Raw genomic sequence first — 15,821 nt, 5'->3', positions numbered from 1 at the left:
GGGCCCTAGGGGAGGGCTGTTGGCCCATGGGGAGGGTTCTGGGGAGCCCTGTGGGAATCTTGGGGGTGCCTTGGCCCATGGGGGTTCCCTACAGAAGGTCTTGGAGGAGTCCTTTAGCCCATGGGTGTCCTTAGGGGAAATCTTGGGGGGGGAGAGGGTGGGGTCCTGGAATAGTGATGGTTTATGGGGGGTGGGGGGCACGGTAGTTTGGGGGATTCCTGGAATCCAGGAATAGAGGATTCCTGGGAGAGTATTGTCTGGGGGTTATTGAGGGCCTCTTGACCCATAGGAGGGTACCTAGAGGAGGCCTTGGCAGGGGGAGGTCCTTTGCCAATGAGAGGCAGTCCTTGGAGTGGTTTTGGGAGTCCATGACTCATGGGTGGGGGGGCTTTGGGGGCCTAGTACAGATCACCAGCCCATGGGGTGGTCCTGGGGAGTCCCTAAGAGGTCTTGAGAGTCTTTGGCCCATGGTGCTCCCTGATATGGAACGTAGAGGTCCCTGGGGGGCTGTGACTTATCCTGGAGGGGAGTGGGGGGGGTCTTAGGGAACATCTTGTGGTTCTCTGACCTGTTGAGGGTGTTCTGGAAAGCTCTCTGGGGGTGCTAGAATCTCCAGAGTGCTAATGTGAGTCCTGCAGGGGACGCAATGTCCTACCACGCTGGCAGCCCCTTCTCAACGCGGGACCGTGACCCCCGGCGCCGCCCCCGGCCCTGCGCCGTCGCCTACACAGGGGCCTGGTGGTACCGCAACTGCCACTACGCCAACCTCAATGGGCGCTATGGTACCCCCTACGACCATCAGGCACGTTGGGGGGATGTAGGGGTGATGGGGAGGGGGTATCGGGGCCATGAAAGTGGGCTATGGGCACTACAGAAACAGCAAAAGAGGACTTGATGGGGTCTATAGGGGCCTTGGGGGGCTACCTACAGGAGACATAGAAGGTAAATATGGGATTTCGCATCTATAGGGATTGGTGCCCTATGGGGAACGATGGGGGCCAGGAGCTCTTTGGGGGGCTATGAGGGCCATATGGTCATGCACCCCTCTGAGGTCCTACGGGCCTTCTACAGAGTGCAAGACACCATACAGGACCCCTCCTGCCCCAGCTCCAGATCTCCCTTATGTGGGCATGGGGCTTTATAGGAGGGATAGGGCCTGGGGCAGGGGAGTGGGTTCTTCAGGGCTTCAGTATGGTGCCCACAGGCCCTATACGGGTCTGTAGGGCCCCTGTAGTATGCTGACAAGTCCTGACAAGGCCCCATCTCACTCTCCCCAGGGCATCAACTGGTTTCCCTGGAAAGGTTTCGAGTTCTCCATCCCCTTCACGGAGATGAAGCTGCGGCCACAGCATGACTGAGAGTACCCAGAGAGGAGGCAGGGCTGCCAGGGGCAGTGGTGATGAAGCCTTTATGGGGTCAATAAAAGCTGCGAGCAACCAGCAAGCGAGCCCAGGCTTCCATGTGTCCCCAGGCATCGGGGCTCAGGGGGTGGGGGGCTGGCAGGGCACAAGGCGCACGCAGAATGGGGGGCAGCGCAGGACGGTGCCAGCTGTCACCCCCAGCTTGGGCAGGGCACCAGGCACCGGTGGTTCCAGGCGGAAATGATGAAGGATGTGGCCCAGGAAAACAAAGAGCTCAGCTCGTGCCAGTGCCTCACCCAGGCAGGATCGGGCCCCGCAGCCGAAAGGTACCAGCGCTCGCCAGGGTGCCCCTGGCTCCAGGAACCGCTCTGGAGAGGGAAAATGAGCGGGGAGGGAACCCACCATGAGGGCCAAGGACACAGATGTCCAGGCTGGTGATCATCCCAACAGCATCAGATACCCTGCCAAGCAGGGAGGGCACCTGGGGGCTCGGGGGACCCAAGCATCTGGAGCAGGGACCCAGGTGTCCAAAATGGGCCCAAATGTCCAGGGAACTTCAGGGTCCACACGTACCTGGCAGGAATTCGTCAGGACGATGCCAGGTCTCAGGGTCGTGGTGGGCAGCGAAGAGGTTGGGGATGACGATGGAGCCAGCTGGCACAGGGACACCCCCAACACTAGAACAGGACAAGGTGCTGCTGGGATGGACTGGGACAGACTGGAGCCTGCAGAGTCCCAGTAGTATCTACTGCCACCTACTGGGACCATCGGGCTTTACTGAGCCCTACTGGAGCTCTCCTGGTCTACACTGCAGCCTACTGGGCTCTACCAGGTGCTTCTGGGTTTTATGATGCCTTTTGGGCTCTGCTAACCCATACTGGTCTATACCAGTCAATACTGGTCTGTACAGACCCATACTGGTCCATACTGGTTTCTACTGGCTGTACCTGGTGTGGCGGCGTGTGCAGTGGGGCAGGGCCAGGGGTGCAGGTGGCCGCAGGCGCAAGGTCTCGGTGATGGTGGCGCGGAGCAGGGGCAGGCGTCCCATGTCCCCCACCTGGGGGGTGCCCGTGGGGCCCAGCTCCTGACGCAGCTCTGCACGCACCCGCTCCTGCACCTGGGGGGGGGGATGACACATGTCACGCCATGTCATGCATGGCTGTCCCTCATGCGTGTAACATGGACATGATGTATGTGGCACCCAGGGACAGTGCAGGGGTGGTGGTGATGGCTATGGGAGGGGGTCATCAGGGACGCCCAGGACGTGGAACCCTCCCCAGGACCTAACCAGGGACACGGTCATGACGTGGATGTGGCATGCGTGCAGCACCTCAGGGCGGTGGTTATGGTGTGGGGGACACGAGGGATGCCCAGGACATGGGTGGGAACACCCTGGGGATGCGAGACCCGCCTGGGGATATGGACGTGAGCGTGACACGTGTGGCACTGCAGGGTGGTGCAAGGGGACAGTGATGGCCACGGGGATGAAGACATGGGATTTGCAGGACACTGGACACAGACGTGAGCATGCAAGAATATCCCCCCCCCCCCATCGGGACCTGCATGGGGACACGGACACAGATGTGACATGGAGGTGGCACCTCAGGGCGATGCAGCAGGAAGGCCACGGCCCAGGCCAGGGCGGCCGCTGTCGTCTCAGTGCCACCGATGAAGAGGTCGACCAGGGCCATGTGCAGCCGATCGGGGCCCAGCGGCCCCCCCCGGACACTGGGGTCCTCCCCCAGCAGCGCCCCCAGCACTGTGTCCTCTGGGGGCGAGGCGCAGGCCTGCAGGGGGACACGTGTCACCTCCCTGCGTCCCCTCCCCGGGTTCCTTCTGCCCCGGTCCCGTGTCCCCATCCCACCTTGTGACGCTGGATCTGGGCCTCCACGAAGGCGTCACGGGACTCCACCAGGCTAAGCAGCCGCCGCAGCCCTGGGTTGGGCAGCACCTGGGACCGTATGGGGCCTGTAGGCACCCCAGGGGCCACAAAGAGCCCCCAGGACCCTATAGAGCCCCCCACTTTGCGCCACAGTGGCTATATAACCCCTTCCAGCTGCATATAGGCCCTATAGACCCACCCCGGTCACACAGTCCCTACAGACTCTCTCAACCCTGTGTAGACCCCTTAACATCTCCCCCAAAGTCTTACAGACCATTTAACCCCCTCCCCAGCCCCATAAAGACCCCCCCTCAACCCCATATATAACTCCCATCTCCACACAGACCCTGTACCCTCCCACACCCCCAGCACCTCCCCAGATCCTATACAACCTCCCCAAGGCCATATAACCACCTCAGAGCCCTACACAGGCCTCTCCACACCTTCATATATACCCTACAACCCCTCCAGGGCAATATAGTTCCTCCCCAATATAGTCTCCCACATCCGGACCCTATAGCAGCCCCAAATCCCATACAGACCCTACAACATCCCCTCCCATACCCTTCCTCAGTCCCATGCAGGCCTCCCCCAGGCCCCCATAGATGCCATAAACCCCGTCCCCAGAGCCATACGGGCCCTGTAGGGCCTGGCCCCACGGTGAGGCTCACCCGCAGCAGTGGCAGCAGGTCGAGCACCCGGACGCTGGCCCTGCCCCACACCTCCAGCAGCTCCATGACGCAGCGGGTGAAGGCCCGGACCTCGGCCTCAGGGGGCATCTGTGGGGGCCCAGATGCTTTGGGTCACCCCCGTAGACCCCTGGGTCCCCCCCAAGGACACCCAAGTCCCCCAGGTGGCACCTGGGTCCCCTCGAGTGGCACCCAGACACCTGGGTGGCCCCCTGGGCCCAGAGAGCCCCCACCCAAAGGTGCCCACCCCAAATGCCTTAGGGCCACCTGGATGCCCCAAAAGGGACACCCGGGTCCCTACCAGGTCCCCAAAGACGAGGAGGCAGATGGTGCTGCAGGTGTGGAAGGCGAACGCCTCGAAGACGTCGACGGGCGCCCCCCCATAAGAACGCAGGTCCTGGGGGGGGGAAAAGGGGGTCACCACGGGGGGCTGGGGAGTGTCTGGGGGGACATGGGGTTTCCCAGGGGGTTGTTGGGATGACCCAAGGAGATTTTGGGGTCAGCAGGGGTATACCGCTAGCCCTAGGGGGTATTGGGATACCCAAAGGTGGTAGAGGGGAGGGGATCCTACAAGGGGATTGGGGTGCACTGGGGTAATATAAGGGGACCAAAAGGGTTTTGGGGAGCCCCAAATGGGTAAGGGGGGTGTCCCAGGAAGTAATGGGGTGTGCTAGTGGATATAGGGGACACCAAGAGAGAAGAAGGGATTACGGGAGGATTTGGGGTCCCACAGTCAGGTATTGGGGCATCTGTAGGGGCTATTAAAGGGGTCTGGGTGATAAAGGGGAGTACTGGGGCATACCAGGGAGGTACTGGGGAGCACAAATGGAGCATTGGGGTGCCCCAGGGAGATTCGGGGATCCCAGAAAGGATATTAGGGACACCTACATGACAAAGTGGTGTCCCAAGAGACAATGGGGCTCCCTGGGGGTGGTGGTACAAGGAATACCCCCCTATTGGGGTATAGGGCTGCCCTAAAAGGATAATGAAGGTCCCATAAAAGCTATCGGGAGGCCCCCAAGGGATTACTGGTATACCACAGGGACCCCCTGACCAGCTATGAGGTGCTGGGGCTGATTTTTTGGGGGCACCCTGGTGCGATTTGGGGGTCCCAGGGTTGGTTTGGGGTTCTGGAAGGGGATGGGGGGGTTGTCCCCAGGTTTGGGGTGCTTTATTTATTTATTTTTTATTTTTTGGGGGGGGGTCCCAGGTTTGGGGTACTCACCTGGCAAAGCGCCTTCGCCTGCTGCGCCAAGAGGGGCTCGAGTCGCCCCTGGGCCCGGGCCAGCGCCCCCCGCGTCGCCCCCCGCTGCTGCTGCCACCCCGGGCACACGTCCCCCAGCGCCAGGTCCTGGCCCCCCCGCGACACCAGCCCCCCTGCACCACACCTACGTCACCACCGCTACCCCCCAGCACCCATGAGGACCCCCCTGCCTTCCCCCCCCCCTCAAAAAACCCTGGGGACCCCTAGGGACCCCCCCCCCACCCACCAGACACCCATAGGACCCCCCCCAGCACTGACAGAGACCCCTCCCCAGACACCCTTGTGAGGAACCCACAGCCCCCCCACCCCACAGGACACCCCCAACACCATAAGGTGCCCCCCCCCACAAGCCCCCCCCAATACCCAGGGCCCCCAATACCATAAGATGCCCCCCCCCACAGGGCCCCCCCAATACCCAGGGAACTTTGGGGTGCCCAACACAACCCCCCCAGCCCCATAAGCTCCCCATAACCCACCTGCACCCCCATAATTTGGGGAGGGGGTGGTCCCAGTGCACCCCCCCAGCCCACGTGGACCCCCCCCCATACCCAGGTAACTTGGGGGGCGCCCAGCGAAGTCCCCCCAGCGGCGAGCGAGAGCCTCCCGGATGGTCCCCACCGAGCTCAGCACCAGCACATCTTGGGGGTAAGGAGGGGGGGGGGGGGAAAAATAATGGGGGGGGGTCTGGAGGGATGTGACCCCCTTGGGGGGGGGGGCAGAGTCCCAGGATATGGGGGCTTGGTGGTCCCAGCCCTCTCAATGGGCTCAGGGACCCCCAAATCAGGGGGGGGAATGGGTGCGGGGATAGAAGGGGGGGGGGATGGTCCCAGGAACAAAATGGGGGGGGGGCAAATCAAAGGGTTGAGGGGAGCAAAGGGAGATTTTTTTTTGGGGGGGGGAGGGAAGATCCCTTGCAACCCCCCCTCCCACCCCAATTCTTATTGGGCCAACACTTGGGTGCAGGTAGGGGGGGTGCAGCCAAAATTTGGGGGTCCCAGGAGGTGGAGGCTGGGGGGGGGGCAGATTTAGGGTCCCAAGGCGGGTTGTTGGGGGAAGGGTTTTGGGTGGGGGGGGGGGATAGTGGGGTGCCCCCCCTTCCACTCACCGTGGCCCCCCAGGCGCACGCGCAGGGCAGGCCCATGGCGGCGGGCGAGGGCGAGGAGGTGCTGTGCCCCCCGGGGGTGCAGGAGGTGCAGGGCCCCCCCCCGGGGGGACCCCTCCCGCGCCCCCCCAAAAAGGAGCAGGAGCAGCAGCAGGAGCAGGAGGAGCAGCAGCAGCATGGCCGCCATCGCCCCTCGATGCTGGGGACTGGGAGGTTGGGGGGGGGGGGGGGCACAAAAAGCTCCGCCCCCCCCCTTAGTATTTGTGGAGTGAGGGGGGGGCAGATCATTTTTGCACACTCCCCCCCCGTTGAATCTCCCTCCCCCCAAAAAAATAAAAAAAATTTGGGCTGCTTCCCCCCCCAAAAAAAAAAACCTTCCCATGGGGTGGGTGCTGCCATGGATGCCCCCCCCCCCACCCCCAAATCATACTTGGGTGCCCCCCCCCCCCCCCAAATCACACTTGGGTGCCCCCCCCTCATCACCCCCCCCCCCACCAGGTGCCCTTGAGCCACCCATTTAAGACAGGGGGGAGGCAGCTTATGAAAAAAAGGGGATCGTTCCTTTATTTTAATAAAGGGGGGGGGTCTATGGGGTGCGGGGGGGGGGACACACGCTCAGATCCCCCCCCCATCCAGCCCCCGCAGGCGCCGGGCCAGCTGCAGGTCCTTGGGGTACAGGGTGACCCGGCGGGCGTGCAGCGAGCACAGGTAGGCGTCCTCCAGCAGGCGCACCAAGAAAGCCTCCGCCGCCTTTTTTTTTGGGGGGGGGCATCAGGGGGTGCCCCCCCCGATATCCCCACCCCACCCCGGGTACCCCCTTTCTCCTTCAATATACCCCCACCCGCAAGAATTGTCCCCCCTCTCCCCTCAGGGGCGCACCCAAGGGGTACAAATCCCCCCCCCACGTTCAATGCACCCCAGAAACCAACCCCCCCCCCCCAAAAAAAACAAAAAACAAAAAAAACACAAAGGTATGGGAAAGGAGCAAATTTAGGGGGGTTACAGCCCCCCCCCAAACCCTCATGGGTGCCTGACACCCCCCCAAAGCAGCAGGACCCCCCCAAATCCATCAGGCACCCCCACGTCCCCCCCCCCAAAGTGAAAGACACCCCCAAAATGGCCAAGAGGTGCCCCCCCCCAGCACCCAAAGTTGAAGGGTGCCCCCCCCACCTCTTGTAGGGCCAGCAGTGCCATGGCTTGCCACTGGTAGTCCACCCCCCGCGTGAAGAGCAGGCAGATCTCCCGCACCTGGGGACAGGGGGACAGCGGGGGGGGGGGCATGGGGACACGGGGGGGGGCACGGGGACACCGTGGGGGGTGTGGGGACACCGCGGGGGGGGCACAAGGACATGGAGGGGGGACCCGGGACACCCCAGGGATGAGGATATCGCCCTGGGGGTGTCACCACACAGGGACATGGGGACAGGGGTATTTTTTTTTAGGGGGGGGGGACATGGGATAGTGATAAATGAGGTGCCATGGATGGGGGGGGGGGGTGACAAGGACGCGGGGGGGGGCCACAAGGACATGTGGGGGGGATCCTGTCTCAGACAAGGCCACTGCGTCACTTGGGGGGGGGTCAGGGGATGTGACAAGGACATTTAGGGAGGGGGGGGGGACAAGGACGCAGGGGGGGGGCACAGGGGGGACTCAGAGGGTCTGGAGGAGGGGTGGAGGTGCTGAGGGGTTGGGGGGGGCTGGTTTGGGGGGACCTGGGAGGGGGTCCATGGGTGGGGGGGGGTTGGAGGGGGGCTCGAGGTCCCAGTTTGGGGGTGTTGGGGGTGGGATCCCAATGGGGGGGGGCTGGGAGGGAGGGTTTGGGGGTCCCTGGGGGGGTCCCGGGGAAGATTTGGGGGTCCTGGGGTGGGGTTGGGGGTGTCAGGGTGGTCCCTGGGGTGGTTTAGGGGGTCTCAGGAGGGTCCTGGGGGGGCCCCAGGGGTGGTTCAGGTGTCTTGGTGGGGGTCCCGAGGAAGATTTGGGGGTGTCAGGGGGGCTTGGGGGTCCCGGGAGACTTCTCGGGGGTCTTTTGGAGATCCCGAGGGGGTGTCCCGAGGGGGGGTGTCCCGGGGGGGGTTAGGGGTACCGGGGGTGTGTCCCAGGGAAAATTTGGGGGTGGTGGGGGTGAGTTGGGGGTCCCAAAGTGGTCACGGGGGTGCTTTGAGGGTCCGGGGGGGTTCCCAGGGGTAGTTTGGGGGTCCCGGGGGGATGTCCCGGGGGTGGTTTGGGAGTCCTGGGGGGGTTCGGGGGTCTCGGGTGGGGGTTAGGGGTATTGGGGGGGGGTCCCAAGGAAGATTTGGGGGTGTCAGGGGGGCTTGGGGGTCCCGGGAGACTTCTCGGGGGTGGTTCGGGGATCCCGGGGGGGTGTCCCGGGGGGGGCTCAGGGGTCTCAGGGAGTTCCCGGTGGGGGCTCAGGGGTCCCGGGGCGGGGTTTGGGCTTCCTGGGAGTGGTTCGGGGATCCCGGGGGGGTTGTCCCGGGGTTGTCCCGGTTGGGGGGGGGGGGTGTCCCGGTTGGGGGGGGGTCTCTCACCACACGGCAGAAGGGCTGGCGGCGCAGCAGCAGGTTGGTGGTGCTCTGATACTTGCGGATCTCCCTCAGCGCCAGCTGGCCCGGCCGGTACCGCCGCCGCCCTGCGAGAGGAGACGACAACCGGGGGGGTCACACCGGTGACATCGTGGGGGGGGGGGGGACACCGGGGGCGACGCTCGGGGGTCGCACTCACGGCGCGGGGGCGAAGGCGCCCGCGGCCGCCTCGGGGAGCGCCGGGGGGAGACCGGGGGGGAGCCGCGGCGCCGGGGGGCGCGGTCCTTGGGGCGTGGCATAACGGGGGGGGGGGGCGTGATGACGTCACGCTCGGGACCCCCGCCGCCACCGCCGCCACCGCCGCCGCCGCCGCCTCCCCGTTCAAAGCTCCCGCCGCGAAGCGGGGACGTCACATCCGGTGGGGCAGAGCCGCTCTGCGTCCGCCCGAGGGCTCGTCTCGATGGTGGCTGGGAGGACCGCGGCTCGTTTGCATAAATTTGCATCCTCCCCCCGCAATGGCGCTGCTCCGTTGGCTGGGGGGTCAAGGGGCCGGTACAGCTCTGGAGGCCCCGGTTCTGGTCCCACGTACTCCCAGTGGATCCCAGTTGCTCCCAGTTGGCCCCAGTATGATCCCCACTATGCCCCCACTATGCCCCAGTAAGGTCCCAAATGCTCCCAGTTGGCCACAAAATGGTCCCAGTTGGCACCAATTACCCTCCCAGTTTGATCCCAGTAGGATACAATGTGGTCCCAGGCGGCCCAAGTTGGCTCCAGTGTGATCCCTGTAGATCCCAGACGCCCCCACCAAGGATCCACCTGCCTGCAAAATGGTTCCAGGTGGCCCCAGCATGGTCCCAAACGCTCCCAGTTGGCCCCCAATATGGTCCCAGTTGCTCCCAGCTTGTCCCCAGCAGGTCCTAGTGGTTCCCCATTGTTCGCACTGTGGTCCCAGTTGCTCCCTATTCACTCCACGGTGGTCTCAGTTGCCTCCAGTAGGTCCCAGTTGCTCCCAACTGGCCCCACCATGATCCCAGCTACCCACAATATGGACCCAGATATGTCCAGCTTGACCCCAGCACGGTCCCAGTTCCTCCAACTTCATTCCCAGTCAATCCCAGATGACTTAACTGTCATCCCAGTTGACCCTAGCGTGTTCTCAGTTACCCTCAGCATAGTCTCAGAAGTTCCCAGTTGCTACCAGTGTGATTCTAGCCCACCCCAGCATGGTCCAGTTGCCCCTTTGTGGTATTTAAATGCAAAATATGGTGGGTGAACAATCGGCAGACGTGTCAGGCTCAAAGGATTAGAGTAAATGAAGTTACATTAGGCTTGCAGCCAGACACTAGTGGGGATCTCCAGGGCTCCGTTTTAGGGCCAGTTCTCTCATCCCGCTCTGCTCGGCCTGCTGCAGCCTCGCCTCGAGCACTGCGTGCAGCTGTGGGCACCGCAGCAGACGAAGGGCGTGAAACTGTGCGAGAGCCTCCAAGGGAGGGCTATGAGGACAGCGAAGGCTCTGCAGGGCAAGGCGTGTGAGGAGACGGTCTGCTGCAAGACGCCTTCCCAGGCAGCAAGGCCTCAGGACACAAAGCACCCAAGAAATGCCACTGCCAGACTCCATCTTCCTGTACAAAACTTTATTTGACACAGTCCTGCTGCTGCTGGGCCTTGATGTGCTCCAGAGGAGGGAACAAAGAGCCCCCACAGGCTGCTCATGCTCAGCACCAGGCACAGAGCAAGGATCAACCCCGAACTAGGAGGCAAAGGTGGCCTGCAATGGCCGGCAGCACACAGTGACCACATCCCTTGCCCTGGGGTCTGCAAGCAGAGGGGAGAGGAGCGTGGAGAGCTGCTGCAGCCCCTGTGCTGCCCGCTGGGGCTCAGAGGCAGGGTGAGAGCCGTGGGTGCCAGCAGGGCTTGTGCCCCAGCACAGGAGCCGTGTGCAGGGCAGAGCCCAGGGGCTGCAAGGGGCCTGGCCCCTGCTTGCAGCATCCCAGCCCTCCTCCAGCAGCAGGGAGGAACGTGGGGCAGTCCCTGGCCCCACTGCCCCTCATTCCTGTGCTGCTCCTGCAGGACCAAGGAGAGGTGTTTGAGGAGTGTCTGGAGAAGGGCGGGAGCCCCCCAGGGCTGGGGACGGGGTCTTAGGGGTGCTGTCCCTCAGGCACAGCTGAATTCCCCATGTCCACAAATGGAACCAGGGGCGGATGCTCTCGCCATTGAAGGAGGCTGCTGTGAAAGTGAAGATCTCGACCCCATTGTCAGCATTGATAAAAGACACCTGCTGCTGGGTACAGTCCAGACAGACCCAGATCCTTGTGGGGACAGGGGACAGGGAAAAGGGGGTGTGAGGAGATGTGAGAGACATGAGCTGCCTGTCATAGTACTGCACAGCCCAGATCCCTTCTTCAGGGCTCCTTTTGAAATACCCCTTTCTCTTCACAGATGCCCTGGCCACCCCCACAGCCCACCAAGAATCCTTTAGCCGCTCTCCCTCCACCTCCACCAACCAGCAGTGCCTCCCCTCTCTGAACTCCTCACGGCCCAGAACACAGCATCTAGTGTCAAATCTCTCCGGGGCGCTGGGCACCGGCTGCCATTTACTTTCCCATCTCACACTGCTGTTGTCCTGAGAGAGGACGAGCCGGGGATGAGCCGTGTGTGGATCCAGGGTCACCTTCACTGCAGGGACAGAAGGAGCCAGGCCATCAGGGGCAGAGCTCAGCCCTGGGCAGGCTTTCCCCAGCTCAGGGTCAGGAGCTGCCCCACGGGGAGGAGATGGGGCACCTCTTGGCTGCTGAACATGCCCCAGCAAGGGCAGGAGGAGCACCTCAGAGGGCAACCCAATGCACACCTACCTGTATTGTGAGGCAGAAGAAACTTTCTCCATGCTGTAAGGAGGGGGGAGAGCTGGTCACAGCCCATGGCTGGTGCCCAGTGTGTGTGGGCAGGGTGAGGGGCCAGCCCTGGGCTGCTCTGTACCAGCTGCCCACCCAACCCTGCACATTGCCTTCGTGTTGCCCTTGGGTTTCAGCACCGGGAGACTTACCCAACTCTGCAGCTTGTTCATCTACAAACAAAATAGTAAAGGAATGCATCGATGAGATGAGTCAGTTTATCAACAATGACTGCTACAAACCAAAGACCCCCAATTCCTTCAGCTGGGGGGAGGAATAGAGACTCACCCAGTCTTGCATCTTTTTCATCTGGAAAAGAAAAGCATAAGGAATGTATGATCAGAGGGAAAAAAATTCTCACCCACTGTCTACACTTCAAATTCTTCCAGTTCAGGGATGGACACTCACCTATCTCTGCAGCTTGTTTCCCTGGAAAAGAAAAAGAAAAACAAAAGCAATGTAAGGTCAGAGGGGAGTATGCTTGTGGGAAGACACCAAATGCCTTCTCTTTGGGGAAGGAGACTTAAACAGCTTTGCATCCTTTTTCACTGCTATAGAAAAGCAAAAGGAAAGAATGGTCAGAGTGGAGAGACTTTCACCCCATTGCTGCTGCCATGGCTAGACCACAAATTTTTTTGCTCTCATGCATGGGCACAGAGCACCTTGCTCCCAGACTTGTAGTGACCAGACTAACAAGGACCGAGGGCCAGCTTTTTGCAAGACTTGTAGCATTAAGGACAGACACTTGTGCAGCTCACTGCACTGTGCCACCAAAACACAACGGAAAGTGAAGGGGGACAGGGGAGGACGTCCCTGTCCCAGAAGTGTCAGAGCAGAGCAGGGCAGCCCCACAGCTCGCTTCCCATCCCCACCTTGATCCCCGTTCCTTTCAGCCATCCCGGCCCTGTCCCGTGCCCAGGGCAGCCCCAGCCCCAGCACTCCCCACTCCCACCCCAGGCTCCAGCTGCTCCTCCAGCACCCCCGAGCCACCAGCACACAAGCCCCCAGAGCCCACCCAGACCAGGCCCTCCCGCACAGACACCACTTCCCCAGGGGCTGGGGGCAGGGACTGCAAGGACTCACCCAGCTCTTGGCTCTGTGCCGCTGAAAAGCAAAGGCGGAGGAAGAGGTGGTGAGCAGAGCAGCTTGGTTGCTGGGTGGGAACATGTGCAGGGGGGCTGCGCCTTGCCACCAGCCCCACGCTGCAGCCATGCTCCCTGGCCTCCCACCCAAGACCATCCTAAGGCCTTTGGCATCCCCAGGAGAACATTCCCTTCCTCCTCCTATGCACCTCCCTGGGCCAGGGCTCAGCCCCGCTCCAGACCCAGGGGGGTCCCTGCAGAACACCTCCCTCCGCTCCGTCCCTGCGCTGCCAGCTTACCTTGCTTTCGAAAGAGATAAACACCGAGGCCAATGGACACAGCCAAAAGCACGAGGACCAGAGCCAGAGCCACCATCCAGGGCTGGGCATTATGGAAGAAGGGAGCTGAGAAAAGGCACCAGGAAAAGGGCAACGTTTACATGGCTGGGATTAGAAAAGCAAGACCCAGACTTCTGCCAGCTCCGGAGAAGTGCAGGGGCCAGGAACACCTCCTCCTGGCTGTGCCATTTGTACCTGCGATGTGCAGGGATGATTCCCGCTCCTGCTGGAGGCGGCTGCTCCTGACCACGCAGGACAAGGGCCCCTCCTCATTCCCAGTCACGATGACGGCACCTTCTATTTCAAAGAGCCCCTCCTGGTCCTGGGAATGTGTCTGGGAGACCGAGGGCAGGTGCTGCCCGCGAGCATCCCTCCACAGCAGCTGCGGCAGCGGGTACCAGCCGGCCGATCGACACAGCACCCGGACGCCTCCGGCCTCGTAGCCCCCCAGGGAGAGGTGGGGGTCAGCGCCTGTGGCTGGGGGAAGAGCGCGTGGCTGTGGCTTGACCTGGGGAGGGATTCATTTCAAGGCAAAGAGCCCATCTGCTCCCAAGACAGACAGAGCTTAGCACAGCCTACGGCACCAGTGGCTCTTGTTCCAGGTGCTCCATGCACCCACCGTCACCCCAATCCACCCTGGCTGGTGCTAGAAACAGACAGAAGGGCTGCACAACGTCAGTTACCCCATGTTGTCCATAACACCCAGGTGCCGAGATCCAGCACCTCCAGGCAGTGTCTGTGCACCAAGCCGTGCTAGTTCAAGAAGACCGTGAGACTTCTTGACGATGTATCAGGTCTCCCCCAGCACAGAAAGCAAAAGTAAAGCAAACGTCCGGCTGCTCAGAGGACTCTGCGACTCTCCCTGTGTGCTGTTTGGTCCCATCGCTGACACAGCTGAAGGTGCTGCTCAGCAGCCTGTGCCCAGTGCCCTCACAATATTATGATTATTGTCTTCAAAGACACCAGTGAAAACTGACAAAAGTATCCAGGGAGCTCTCTCCCCAAATATTACCTCCACATCCATTGGCATGCTCCATGCTGTGAAACAGCTGGAACATTCAAAGGGCATGTAAAGTCTGCCCTGGAAGCATCACCCCAGACACTAACCTGACACCTCCAGCTCCACAATGGCTTCCTTATAAGCATGACCATCTTCCACAGTGCAGACGTACAGGCCATCATCAGAGGGTCTCAGCCCCGTAATTTGCAAGTCCAGGCTTCCAGCAGAGAGACCATCTCTGGCCAACTCTGTCCTCCCGGCATATGCTTCCATCTGCTCCCCGTACAGGTCCTCGCCATTGTGGTAGTAGTGCACTGTCTCAGAGAAATCATTCCGGATCCACCTGACCTCCAAGGTGCGAGCATCGCGTTGAGGGGACAAGTGGCAGGGCAGCACAACATCCTGCCCCACGGTGGCAGTGACAGGGTGTCCTGGTCCCTCCACTGTGAGCTGGGCTGGGCAATGGAGAAGGGCACAGAGAGGCAGTGAGATTTTGCCATCGTAAATTCGGGGTCAGTGAGTGACAAAGGGTGAGCTGTGCGTGAGTTGGTGCGTGCTGCGTCCCCCATATCCCATTGGAAACCACTGGGGAAACAGGAGAGGGAGAGGGAGGACGTGCAGGAGAAGGAGGTGTGCTGGGAGTGGGAGCCCTCTCTGCAGCATTTGGGCAGGTGAAGGACACAGAAAGGGCAGGAAAGACAGCAGCCATATTGCATGAAAGAACCAAAGTGAAAGTGAAACCCAGCACGGGCGAGCTGTGGGCTCCAGTCCCCCCTTTCCCACAGCTGCTCCCCTGTCCCGCAGCAGCATGTCTGCATGGACAGGGGGGAGAGCCCCCAGCAGTCCCACAGGATCCTACCTGAGCCTAGGCGAAGGAGGAGCAGAGTGATGAGGAAAGTCATGAGTCCCCTGGCATGGCCAGTGAGGCTGGGGTGGCTGCAGCCCCAGGGGAGCCCCATCTCAGAGAGAGGTCCCCAGGGGGGCAGACAGCCCCCCAGGGGTTCTTCTCCCAGGGAGCCCCACCAGGAGGGAGATCCCTTACGACACCCAGCAGAGCTGCAGAAAGCACAAAGCTGCGCCCAACTTTCCCAACCTTTGCCCAGTTCCTGGCTGCAATAACCCTCCTGGAGCAACTGTGCCCCTGGGGCAATGTCTGGGGAGCTCTGCAGGGCTGGCACCACCATCCCATCACAGCTGGGTGCCCAGCCCAGGGCCTTCAGCCAGCACGAGAGGCTTGTCCCCAGGAGGGGCCTATCCAGAGAAACCCACTCTCTGAGCTCGTTCTTCTCCACCTGTCTAGAGGCTTAGGTGAATAAAGAAAGTTTCTGTCTGCTGGAAGAGATTTTCAGGCATTATTGAAGGACTACAGAGGTACCGTTTGCCTTTGTAGGGAGAAAAGTCATATGGACAAAGCTCAATTTGAGTTGAAGCTGGACAGTACTGTGAGGGGCAATAAAATGGATTATTATTTTTTTTTAAGCTATGTTAACAGCTAAAGTAGGATTAGAGAAAACATTGGTCTGTTCCTTGATGGTGGTGCTCAAACTAAGGTCATCAACTTGACAGAGATATTTAATGTTTTCTTTGCCTTCAACACTGATGATGGGCTGTGGCATCCCAGGTGCCCTGAGCTGGAGGACAGTGACTGCAGGAATACTAAAGTCCCAACAAACCCCGAATTTGTGTGGGA

At 61.4% G+C, this 15,821-nt stretch overlaps 4 protein-coding genes across 6 annotated transcripts in view; 1 reads left to right on the top strand and 3 right to left on the bottom strand.

Annotated features, from left to right (window-relative positions):
- Window positions 1-1,699, top strand: part of TNXB (tenascin XB) — a 39,633-nt gene extending 37,934 nt beyond the window's left edge. For all 3 annotated transcript variants that reach the window (XM_084500961.1, XM_084500962.1, XM_084500963.1), the window contains 2 exons: window positions 639-802; window positions 1,278-1,699. In XM_084500961.1, coding sequence (XP_084357087.1) covers window positions 639-802; window positions 1,278-1,358 — 245 coding nt within the window. In that variant the 3' untranslated portion in view covers window positions 1,359-1,699. The remainder of the gene's footprint in view (window positions 1-638; window positions 803-1,277) is intronic.
- Window positions 1,392-6,492, bottom strand: CYP21A2 (cytochrome P450 family 21 subfamily A member 2). Its single transcript, XM_084501105.1, has 10 exons — window positions 6,302-6,492; window positions 5,745-5,834; window positions 5,158-5,309; window positions 4,234-4,329; window positions 3,915-4,022; window positions 3,226-3,312; window positions 2,963-3,148; window positions 2,309-2,478; window positions 1,935-2,038; window positions 1,392-1,729 (listed from the first exon to the last, which is right to left on the bottom strand). The coding sequence occupies exons 1-10, from the start codon at window positions 6,483-6,485 to the stop codon at window positions 1,482-1,484; spliced, it is 1,425 nt and encodes a 474-aa protein (XP_084357231.1). The 5' UTR covers window positions 6,486-6,492; the 3' UTR covers window positions 1,392-1,481.
- Window positions 6,493-6,836: 344 nt separating this feature from the next.
- CENPA (centromere protein A) lies at window positions 6,837-9,128 on the bottom strand. The gene is made up of 4 exons (XM_084501250.1): window positions 9,020-9,128; window positions 8,827-8,927; window positions 7,469-7,546; window positions 6,837-7,048 (listed from the first exon to the last, which is right to left on the bottom strand). Exons 1-4 carry the CDS (start codon window positions 9,117-9,119, stop codon window positions 6,914-6,916), a joined length of 414 nt encoding a protein of 137 aa, XP_084357376.1. The 5' UTR covers window positions 9,120-9,128; the 3' UTR covers window positions 6,837-6,913.
- A 1,311-nt stretch (window positions 9,129-10,439) lies between these two features.
- On the bottom strand, window positions 10,440-15,274 carry LOC311425302 (butyrophilin subfamily 3 member A2-like). The gene is made up of 9 exons (XM_084501069.1): window positions 14,991-15,274; window positions 14,239-14,586; window positions 13,327-13,608; window positions 13,093-13,197; window positions 12,120-12,140; window positions 12,000-12,020; window positions 11,864-11,884; window positions 11,673-11,705; window positions 10,440-11,496 (listed from the first exon to the last, which is right to left on the bottom strand). The coding sequence occupies exons 1-9, from the start codon at window positions 15,088-15,090 to the stop codon at window positions 10,868-10,870; spliced, it is 1,560 nt and encodes a 519-aa protein (XP_084357195.1). The 5' UTR covers window positions 15,091-15,274; the 3' UTR covers window positions 10,440-10,867.
- Between the last annotated feature and the right edge of the window lie 547 nt (window positions 15,275-15,821).

The sequence above is a fragment of the Aythya ferina genome (genome assembly GCF_964211825.1).
Source record: "Aythya ferina genome assembly, chromosome: 30".
NCBI classification, from domain to species: domain Eukaryota; kingdom Metazoa; phylum Chordata; class Aves; order Anseriformes; family Anatidae; genus Aythya; species Aythya ferina.
The sequence above is the reverse complement of the archived record's forward strand: the minus strand, read 5'-3'. Positions and strand labels throughout refer to the sequence as shown.

Bases quoted from the DNA above. Each gene is read 5' to 3' on its own strand.
- CYP21A2 (XM_084501105.1), bottom strand. From the start codon at position 6,485: ATGGCGGCCATGCTGCTGCTGCTCCTCCTGCTCCTGCTGCTGCTCCTG. The intron at 5,835-6,301 runs GTGAGTGGAAGG...CTTACCCCCAAG, and splicing joins CGTGCGCCTGGGGGGCCACG to ATGTGCTGGTGCTGAGCTCG. The intron at 4,330-5,157 runs GTGAGTACCCCA...TCCCCCCCCCAG, and splicing joins AGGCGAAGGCGCTTTGCCAG to GACCTGCGTTCTTATGGGGG.
- CENPA (XM_084501250.1), bottom strand. From the start codon at position 9,119: ATGCCACGCCCCAAGGACCGCGCCCCCCGGCGCCGCGGCTCCCCCCCG. The intron at 8,928-9,019 runs GTGAGTGCGACC...CTCCTCTCGCAG, and splicing joins GGCGCCTTCGCCCCCGCGCC to GGCGGCGGCGGTACCGGCCG. The intron at 7,547-8,826 runs GTGAGAGACCCC...CCCTGTCCCCAG, and splicing joins GCCAGCCCTTCTGCCGTGTG to GTGCGGGAGATCTGCCTGCT.
- LOC311425302 (XM_084501069.1), bottom strand. From the start codon at position 15,090: ATGGGGCTCCCCTGGGGCTGCAGCCACCCCAGCCTCACTGGCCATGCC. The intron at 13,609-14,238 runs GTTAGTGTCTGG...CTCTTCCCCCAG, and splicing joins TGTGGAGCTGGAGGTGTCAG to CCACAGGCGCTGACCCCCAC. The intron at 11,497-11,672 runs GTAGGTGTGCAT...CTGTCCCTGCAG, and splicing joins TCTTCTGCCTCACAATACAG to TGAAGGTGACCCTGGATCCA.